The 10,600-nt window shown below is 45.7% G+C and overlaps 1 protein-coding gene across 1 annotated transcript in view; it reads left to right on the top strand.

Annotated features, from left to right (window-relative positions):
* The window catches only part of WDR64 (WD repeat domain 64), a 155,899-nt gene that overhangs the window by 50,687 nt on the left and 94,612 nt on the right, over positions 1 to 10,600 (top strand). Inside the window, exon 10 of the mRNA XM_006022889.3 lies at positions 4,898 to 5,037. Coding sequence (XP_006022951.1) covers positions 4,898 to 5,037 — 140 coding nt within the window. The remainder of the gene's footprint in view (positions 1 to 4,897; positions 5,038 to 10,600) is intronic.

Genomic DNA, 10,600 nt, shown 5'->3' with positions numbered 1-10,600 from the left:
TCTCTGGTAGTTTTCCTTTAACATAATGTTTTCATGCTTTAATTGTAAATGCTGTTCTTAACAGTAGGACATACTAGATGAGGGTCTTGGATAAAGCTATACTACAAAAAGGATACCAGCTAGATCAAGAAACAGACCTGGTTCTGTGGTGCAATGGACAGCATATTAGACTTTTACAGTAAAGTGTTATTCAAAGGTTGTGGGTTCAAGTCCCACCAGAGTCAAAATATTTGGGGCTGGACCCAATGATCCTTTGAGGTTCCTCCCAGCCTTATGATTTATGAATAATTTGCATGGTTTAACAGCAGAGTTGAGTTGATTCAAGCCAAAATGGCATCTCTCAAAAAAAATACAAAACCCCAAAAACAGAAAGGGTACCCAAGTGAGGAAAAGAGGAAATTCTGTGAGGTCAAGTGTAACACTGAAATATGGCCAGCCAAATGAGAATTTGAGGATCATCTAGCAGAAGATGCTAAAGTTAATAATAAAAACTTTTAAAAATACATCACAAGCAGGAAGCCAGTGAGAGAACTGGTAGGATCACTAGATAACTAAGGTATAAAAGGTGCACTCAGGGATCATAAGGCTGTGGCAGAGAAGCTCAATAAATTATTTGCATCAGTTTTTACCTTAGAAGATACTGGGGAACTTCCCATGCCAGATTAGTCTTTCCTTGGTAGGTCCAAAGAGTAGGACCACATTGAAGTGACAAGAGAAGAAGTTTTGGAACAAATCAATAAATTAAATACGAATAAGTCACCAAGACTGAATGCCATTTCACCCAAGAGTTCTGAAGGAACTCAAAGATGAAACTGCAGAACTTCTGGCAACAGCACCTAACCTATCATTACAAATGGCCTCTGTGCCAGAGGACTGTCAGGTTGCCAGCATAACAACCATTTTCCAAAAGGGCCCAGAGGTGATCCTGGGAACTACAAACCAGTGGGCACATCTACACATGCACTAAGGGCATTTGTACGACACAGGGGGTTAATTTCCCTAAACTGAAGCGGTGGTTATTTTAAAAACACTGCTTCAATTTAGGGAAAAGTAAACCCCCGTGTTGTGTAGACCCGTGTCAAAAGCCAATCCTTACCTGCTTCTCCAGCAGTGGGAAGGGGAGAGTGATCTTCTGGCAGGCAGAGAGGTCCCTGAGCTGTGGGAGGGTGGGGGGGTTGGTGCTCCCCTCTGCAGCAGTGGTGCCCCCTGCCCTACAGGTGGCACCTGCCCGCTGTCACCTGGCTCGGGCAGCCACAGGGGGCACTGCAACCACGGACAGAAGCACAGAGCCTCTGCACAACTCAGGCAGGCAGGCAGGTTCTGGGTAGGGGAAAAAAATTATTTGGCTCGCCGCTTTCTTTTTTCCCCCCTCTTTTGTGGAGCCTGCCTACCCAGGCTGCTGCCCGGCTGCGTGCACGGTCTGCCTGCACAGCCCATGAGCTGCCTGGAGCCTGATGCTTCCCTTAGCAACTGTAGGGAAGGAAACTAAAACTCCTCAGAGGTGTTTTACTTTTCAGCACCTCAAACTCATTTGCAGCATCCAAAAGGCATTTAAGGCATGTTACACTGCTGAATACGCTACAGCGGCTGGAATTAATGCACAATACACTACCGAATGTGCAAACAGCAATGGCATTAAAGCGGTGCAAAAGGCGTTTAACCCACTTTAAACCCACTTTAAAGTGTCATCTACAAACGCCCTAAAGTGCTTTTTCTAACGTGCATTACATTTCGTACCTTCAAGGTAAGGTACTAAACAAATGTGCATTAGGCTGTCCTAATGCACAGTACTGAATGTGCATGGTTTTTAAGTGACACTTAATGTGCAGTAGTCTATATTACTGCACATTAGCATAATAGCACATTTTTTACATGATGCTTTAATGCGCACTAAAATAGGCTACTGCACCTTAAAACACATGTGTAGATGCACCCAGTAAGTCTCACTTCCATATCTGGCAAGTAGGTAGAATCTATAACAGCAGCAGCCTCCCATCATCCAGCATGCAGATCAGCGACTCACACTCCCAGGAGGGCTGCGGGGCTGTGCTGAACTCCTCCAGGGGGTACGGACCCCTGATCTGCACGCTGGATGACAGGAGACTGTCACTGCTGCCTTGGGCCAGAGGCAGCACCAGTCTTCCCAGTGCTGGGTGCGGGATGCACCCAGAGCCCGTCTCAGGTAGCAGGAGCAGCCTCCTGTCATCCGGCATGCAGATTGGGGGTTTGCCCGCACCCTTTGGAGGGCTGCAGTTCTGTGCCAGACTCCTAACAGGGGTGTGAGCCCCCAATATGCATACTGGATGACAGCAGGCTGCTGCGGCTGCCTTGGTCCAGCAGCAGCACCAACCTTCCCAGTGCTAGGCACGGGCTGTGCCCAGCGCTGGTCCCAGGTGGCAGCAGCAGTCTCCTGTCATCCAGCCCACAGATCCAGGGGCCTGCACCCCTGGGAGGAGTCCAGCATGGCTCCACAGGCCTCCTGGGAATGTGAGCCCCTGGATCTGTGGGCTGGATGACGGGAGGCTGCCTCTGCCAGCAAGTGTCATGAGTTTTGCTTTGAACAGTTTGAGATGCCATTTCCCAGAAAACTCTGCACCTATCTCTGTGAAATCTGGCAGGCTTCACGGCCTCAAAAGGGGCTACTATCACTGCAATTTTCATCTGAATCAGGCAAGAAATGACTATGTTTTAGGCATTTTCATGATTCCCCATTATAGCCTATGGGCAAAATGTCGAAACAGCATTGAAACAGTCCAACAGTTTTGACGAAATGAAATAGAACAGTGCTTTTGAAACTAAACAAAACTCAAAACAAAACACTGTCCCGGCAAAACAGAAGTTGAAACAAAACGGTGCTGTTTTGCACAGCCCTATTAAGTAGTGAAGGTATTATTGAGGAGCTGGTTATAGAAACCAGCTTTGGATTAAGTGATCATGTTTTGATTTAATTTAAATTAAATTAAAGCACAAACAAAAAAGTCTGTAACAATAGCTTCTTTATTTCAAAAGGTTAAATTTTGATAAATGAAGGGAACTACCTAGTCAAGTACTTGACTGAAGAACTCAATCTTAAAGAAAATCTGAGTGTTTTTGTATTCAATTCCAAGTTAGAAAAACTATTTGCAATTCACATTGCTAGCATGGGGAAAACATTTTGAATGAAGGGCTCCAGATCTAATGGGTTTTGCATACAGATTTTGCAATCTTCTCTTCCTATGTAGAAGGGCTAATTTTGCACACAGGAAGAGAAAACATGGAAGATGCAACCAAAGGGTGCCATACTTTCGTGCTCCAGAAACAAACTACAGTGGTTGCTATGAAAAAGTATAACATTTCTATTTTTAAAAATATTTCAAGTAACTCACCAATGCCATATGCCACTGGATGCCCACAGGATAGATGGATAGATTTAGTACCATACCAACTTACTTACCCAGCTGGCTTTTCAATATCCAAACATTGGATAATAATGTATTAAAGTATTTGGCTAACTTATTTCACTAACTCATGCATGCCACCCTAGTGTCCAGGTGGCAAGTTAAGTAAAGGAATTAAAACCTGTTTAATGAATATAGGCAGTAGAGCCAGTAAAGTCCTATTAATTAGCAAGGCATGAAGGTGAATCAGTAATGTGTTGTAAGTCACTAGCTAGAGTGAGTTATTCAGAAATCATTGCCCATAGCTTTTTCAGTGAAGTATACAAGCGTTTGTGGGACCAATGCATTGTGTGACTTGGCAGTAAACATAGAAAGTGAACCAAACCTTTGTAATGCAGCAAACATTATTACACACAGTGGATGCATCTACACATGTAGCCTATTTTAATGCACATTAAAACATCACTGAAGAAAAACTGCTATTTAGTTAATGCACATGTAACATAGGCTAATTTGAGAACATAAAAGTGACTCAAAATAGGAGTTAAATGCATAGATGAAAACCCTAAAAGTTGTGTAACAGGGTCTAAGTATAAGTGAAAATCAAGTTATTGGTGTAAAAAACGCACATACGTATGTATATTCATTAGGCCTGTGCAAGCTTCAGTCCATGATTCGATTCAGCCTGATTCGGTGACTGGATCTCCGAATCTGAATCAAATCAGAGGACCCTTTAATCTCTCTGAATCGATTCAGAAAGTTTAGGACAGATTCAGCAATTTGGGCATAGAGACAGCTTTAAATGATTTTTCTACGTGCTTCTAGATAGCAGGGACTCTGAACCCTGTGGTGCTGGGGCAGATGCCCAGCGTCCCACAGCTGTGCGGGGGGCTCCCCAGCACGCTCGGCAGCAGACCTGGAAGTGGACCAGAAGCACTTCTGGTCCACTTCCTGGTCCACTGGGGAGCATGCTGGGGACCCCCCTACCCCCTCCCCCGGCTCGGCGACTGATGCCTCCTGGATCTGGGGGGACACCCGGGGTCCCTCTGCAGCTGATCACCAGGCCGGGGGGGGGCACCAGTGGGCCCCTCAGCATGCTCCCTGGCAGACCCAGAAGTGGACCAAAAGTACTTCTGGCCCACTTCCGGGTTCTCTGCTGAGCACGCCGGAGAGCCCCGCCTGCTGCTGTGGGACACTCCATCTGCCCCAGCACCGCAGTGATCACAGCCACACTGCTACCTCAAGGTATGTAGAAAAAACTTTTAAAGCTGTGCCTGTGCCCAAAATGCTGATTTGCCAAATCAACATTGAATTGTCAGATTCGGATTTGGCTGAATCAAATCAGAGACAGTGATCCGAATCAACGGATTGAATTACTGTCCCTAATTTGGGCTGAATCCGAATTGAATAGGGCCCATTTCACACAGCCCTAATATTCATGCATGCTAGGCAGCTGCTTCTAAAACTGTCTGAGAACGGAGTTTATGATATCTAACAGGTAGACTATTCTTTGTTTACAGGTGATGATAAAGTTCTTCGTTTATGGCATCCCAGTATAAACACCAAGCCAGTGGGGAAACTGTTGGGGCATTTATTTAGCATCATGGAGATTGTCACAAATGAAAAAGATCAGCACATTGTCAGCCTTTCCTCTGCAAAGGTAAAGTGTTTTTTTCTGAAATCCATGAAAATGATGCTAAAGGTTATGCTTTCAGTTTCTACTGATGGATATATTTTTCTTAATTATATTCACAACATTTTTATTATAAAATAAAAAATGTAAATGATAAAATATAATACATTGTGCACAATGCACAATGACTCTTAAAACTGGTATATAAATTACTTATGCCTGTACTATATTTTAGGTTGCAAGCAAAATCAAAGTAATTAACTAGGCAAAGGTCAGAAAAAGAGGTAAAAGAAGCAGTATTTTTATATATAATATTCCAGATCAGTGTATTTTATACCAAGAAACAATATAGACTTTTTTTTGCATAATTCTAAGTAAATTAGGAGAGGGGTTTTAGCTTTCTTCTGGATATAATGATGGTAAGAGGAGCTCAACAAACTGTAATGTAAAATGCAACAATAACTGTTATGTAATATATTACAAATGACAATTACAGAAAAAAATCAAAATAAAATGACTTTGCTTTCTTGCAAAGTCTTTCTTTCTATTATTTCATACTGTTTTTACCTATTGAGTTTGTTTTAAAATCTCAACTCTTAGTATAGCCAATTTTTTTATGTTATTTATATAGAAACTAGCAAAATGAGGCCTTGATCCAAATTGTAAATTATGAAAAACAGGAAAAAAATAAAATTACTAACACTTACTTCAAAAAACTATATACACCTGCTTCAACATACTCATATAGTGAAGTATTCTGCTGCACATGGGTGAGTGTTTAAGCATTTGCTTAAATGTTCAGCTGAGTTAAGGTCTTCATTATTAAACCTTTCATTGAAATTACAGGGATGGAGTGTGCTAGTTCAGATCAGATCCTTCATTTCTCCTATTTGTTGAGGATTATATATAGAAAATACCCAGTTTGCATACTCACTGGGCGCATCCAGATGAACCCGTACATGCCTCTTGCGGCATCTCAAAGCACTTTGAGATGCCACAATAGGCACACTGGGAACCAAAAAACATTCCCCACATTACATATTTGCAGCACAGGCTCAAAATGTGATACCTGGAAATCCAGGTATCAAAAAAAGACCTGCAGAAAAAAAGCAGGGCAGGGCACAGTCCAGCACTGTGTCCTGAGGCAGCCAGACACTGAGGTTCTCCAAAGAGATGCTCTGGTAGCTGGCCATAGCATCTCTATGCCTGCTCCTTGTCCCAGTGCTGTAGCATTTTCCCTCCCCATGCAAGGCAAGGAGCGCTGCATTCTGCAGCAACCTGGACCCAGGCTCTGTCCTCAGGTAAGTGGGGACCTGGGGTGAGGGGGACTGGAGCAGGATCTGTGTAGGAATGGGGGACTGTGGCGGGGGGTAACTGTGTGGAGCTGCTCGGGAGCGGGGGGGGGTCCCTCGCCTACCCCACACATGGCCCACAGCCTCCTCACAGCAGCAGCCATCGGGGCACTCAGGGGCCCCCCCATGGCATGGGGCAGCGTGGCTCAGCCCCAGCCACCTGGCACCCAGCACTGCCTGTGCTACATTGTGTGGGCCTGGCCCAGCTCAGTGCATGACCATGCGCCTTTGGGCAGCTCCGTGGCACTTGAGCTGTCACCCAGGGCCCGGCGTGGCTCACAGGGACCTCATGTGACATTGGGCTGGGTCCTGCCTCCATGAGCCCTGAGTGCCATTGGGCCAGGCTGGTTCCACAAAGGCAGGACCCAGCATGACACATGGTCCCCGCAAACATCACTGGGCCTTGGGTGACAGTCCCAGCAATCCAGTCTTGTCCAAAGGCACATAGCCCCGTGACAAGCTGCACAGGCAGCGCAGGGTATGAGGCATCCAGGGCCACACTGCACCACTGGGAGCTCTGGCCACAATGGGCCCTGAGCACCCAATGGCCACTGCTGCTGCAGGGGCGAGGGCTGTGGGCCCGGGAGGTGGGGCTGTGGCCCCTGTGGGAGGGAGCTGTGGACCCTGTGGAGGAGCAATCTGTGGGCTGTGGGGAGGGCTGCACCCTGTGGGGGGCAGAGGACCCACCCCTCCTGAGCAGCCCCCCACATAACCCCCCAAGCCCACTGTCCCCCCACAATCCATCCACAAACCCTACACACCCAAGCCACCCCCACAAACCCCTCACCCACATACCTGGCCCTATGGGACAGGAGTGAGGGGACTGGGGCTGGAGGAGGGGGAGGCTGTGGGTTGAGAGTGAGAGGCAAGGGCAGGGGCAGGACACTGGCATAACAGTGCTGCTCAGCACCACACATCCTGGTGAAAGAAGGGGGTAGGGGCAGCTCTGATTTTTCTATGACATAAACCCTAAAGTAAAATGCACCTAAGTGTATAGATACTTAGAATTTATTTTATTATGATAATGGAGGCAGCGATAGACTTCCAAATTGCTTTAAACTTGTAAATATATCAATAAAGCATTGCCCAACTGATCTCTCTTTCTATAATGGTGTTTCATTTTAATAGCAGATGAACACTATTTGGGTATTTTAATGAGATAATTTGGGTTTCTTATCAGAGAATTTGCTATTTTTAAACAGGGAACACCAGGATCTCTGCTGGTGAGACAAGTGGTGAGACCCAACCAAAGGAGCCTGTCCAGGGCCAGCACTGGGGACCCAGCTGGAGGGCAAATGAAGTGGCTGACCTTTTGGCCATTTGGGGCCAAGAGGACATGCTTTGACAGCTCAAAGTGGGCCACTACAAGGAGCACATCTGGGCAATAGCTGCCCAGATGGCAGAGCAAGGGCACCCCATCCTGGTCTGGCAGGCATGCAGCCATGGGGCCACAGGTCCAAGAGGTCAGATACTGTTGCAGGTGGCAGCAGATGACAGCCAGACAACAGCCTCCACTGCCAGACCGCTGCAGTGGGTAGAGGGTGCAGGGGCCACTCCAAGTTAGGGCTGCTTCAGCAGTCCAGCTGGCACAAGGGACAGTGTCCTGAGATACTAACTAGCTGGGCCTCAGGAGTTCCTGAGGGCAAGAAGCCCTGAACTGCTTGCCAGGGCAGGTTTTTATACTGCTGGGGACCACCCTCTAGTTCTTCCTGGCTAAAGATCCAGGAGGAGCTTGGCAGGGTCAGTTTGCCCCAAGTGGCACAACTTGCCCCACACCAAAGTGCAAGTCCAGGCTCGTGTGCTGAGGCAAAAATCCCCAGCACAAATTTGTGCCCCTCCTATTTGAGCTGCTGTGAGCACACATGGCTGCATGTGTAGACACACCCACTGGGTAAATCTATACGTGCACTTTACTGTGGGGTTGACTAATTAGTTCTTCAGTAAAGCATTACAGTTTACACATGCATTGGTATTAGGACTCAGTAAATTATTTATCTCCACCATACAATAGTACTGTCAGGGACAGTACTATCCTACAACGGAGTAATTTATTCTGAAACATACACGTAGATGGTGACAGGGGCTGGTGAGGGCACAATTGTGCTAAAGTGCAGGGGTTGCCTGCTGCCTAGCCCCACACTTTAGCACCCTTCTGCCCCAGCCAGCCCCTCTGCCACCTGACGCCACTACTCATAGCCTGGGGCTAACCCCCTGGGTCTTCTGCCAGCTCAGGGCTGCTCTGCCCTGACTCAAACTGCTGCAGTCTTGGGCACACATGTAAATACTGTGCCTGGGAGCAATTTTCTCTGATACAAACTGTGCCAGAGTTTATCACGTCGCCTTAAAGACACATGGAGATGCACCCACTAATATTTAAATAACTCAGACTGTGATGCCAGAAAAAAATGTAATTAATCTTTTCTGTATATTGGGATTGGTTTGTCTATACAAGTATGGTGTGAACGGTGGGAGAATGAAAAAGTCGAAGGTGTTCCTGCACTTACTTCATAATGTTAGGCAAAGTGAAAATTAAATGGTAAATAAATAAGACAAAGGTCAGAGAGAAAGAGATGGAAAGAACACTAGTATTCTTACTTATAAGTGTACTGGAAGAGCTTACAGGTATTTTGTTTTAAGTTTTAATGGTACATAAAATTCTCTAAAAAAAATCTCCGCCTCTCTACTCTTACTGTAGATAGGTCTGAATGAGTAAAATTCCATGGAAACTCAATGCATTACAATGTGCTAAGTTCTGTTTTCTTACATACATCCAACCTTATTGAATTAAACGGAGTCAAATTATTGCAACTGAGAATTTGTCCTGAGCAGAAGAAAAAAGCGATAAGCCACACTTCACAAACCATTTAAAAATGTATTACTATATTAAGATACTTGAATATTTGATACTTGATACTTCTGTGGAAGATACCGAGTCTTGATTAATTTCTCTTTGCTGCTCTTTTGCCTGAAGCTATAACCATCTATCTGAGAAATCATTACTTTTTACAACAACCATTTCTGATGTCTGATACAAAGGCTACAATGTGTGGTGAGGAATTAAAAACGTGATCAGGAAAAGAAATGTTGCTGTTATAATATCATCTCCCAATTCCTAAGGGGAATTTAAAAAAGACTATATATAAAGATATTTATAATATACTTCTGAAATGCCTTTCATCATTAAAAGACTTAACTGCTTAACTTTACTTACTCTAACACCACTTGGTTTGGTCAGAGAATGTAAAATTAATAATTTGCTTCAGTCTGTCAATGGCCAAGTCAATGGCTATCACTTCACTAACTGTACCGTGTGAAAAAGGAAACCCCACCCACACAGCCCCCCACCAACCCACACCCCACGTATCCACACACACATCCACATACTCCCTCCCTCACCCCACCCCCACCTATCTCCGCCACAGACACACCCACACCCTCCCCCACACTCAACATATGCAAACACCCACAGCCCCCCACAAACCTATACCCACCCCCATGCTACCCAACCTCCTACAATATACAAGCGTAAGACTTCATTTTATGCTATTGTGCAATCACCTGTATGTGCATTACACAGCTCTTTATCTGCAACATGCCCCCCGCAACAGACACACACACACACACACACACACACACACACACACACACACCCCACACACACACACACACACAGAGCCCTCCTCCTCCAGTCCCAGTGCACGGGCCCACACAAACATACACATCACATCTCCAGACTTGCCTTTGGCCACCATTGTCACTGAGCAGCACAGCTAGGGCATGGGGGTAGCACTGGCAGTAGGGGGTAGCACTGGCAGTAGGGGGTGGCATCCCTGGCTACACAGGAGCACATTGAGCACAGGGGCATGCAGAGAGCCCCTCTTTCCCCCATTGCCATAGGAGTGGCAGTGGAGAAAGGTGTGTGCATGCATGTTCCTCTGGCTGCTGCTGTTACTGCCACAGGCAGCAGCAATAGCTTCAGCATATGACCCCCCACAGTCTTAAGACCTCTGACAGCAAACCATTATGAATGTGTTGGTCCAGCAGACTTACCTCTAGGTGTTTCTGAAGAATTGCCCACAACCCTTTTACCACCACCTAATATTTGTGATGCTTTCCATCTGACCTAGTTATTTTGGTTAATTTAAACTCGTTCATATTACTTGATTTATGAATGATGAAGTAGAACCATCTTACAATATGACTGAAAATATTACAGATCAGTTGAAAACTTAAGTCTC

The sequence above is a fragment of the Alligator sinensis genome, unplaced genomic scaffold, assembly GCF_000455745.1.
Source record: "Alligator sinensis unplaced genomic scaffold, ASM45574v1 scaffold534_1, whole genome shotgun sequence".
NCBI lineage: Eukaryota > Metazoa > Chordata > Crocodylia > Alligatoridae > Alligator > Alligator sinensis.
This window is presented reverse-complemented; position numbering and strand designations above follow the sequence as displayed.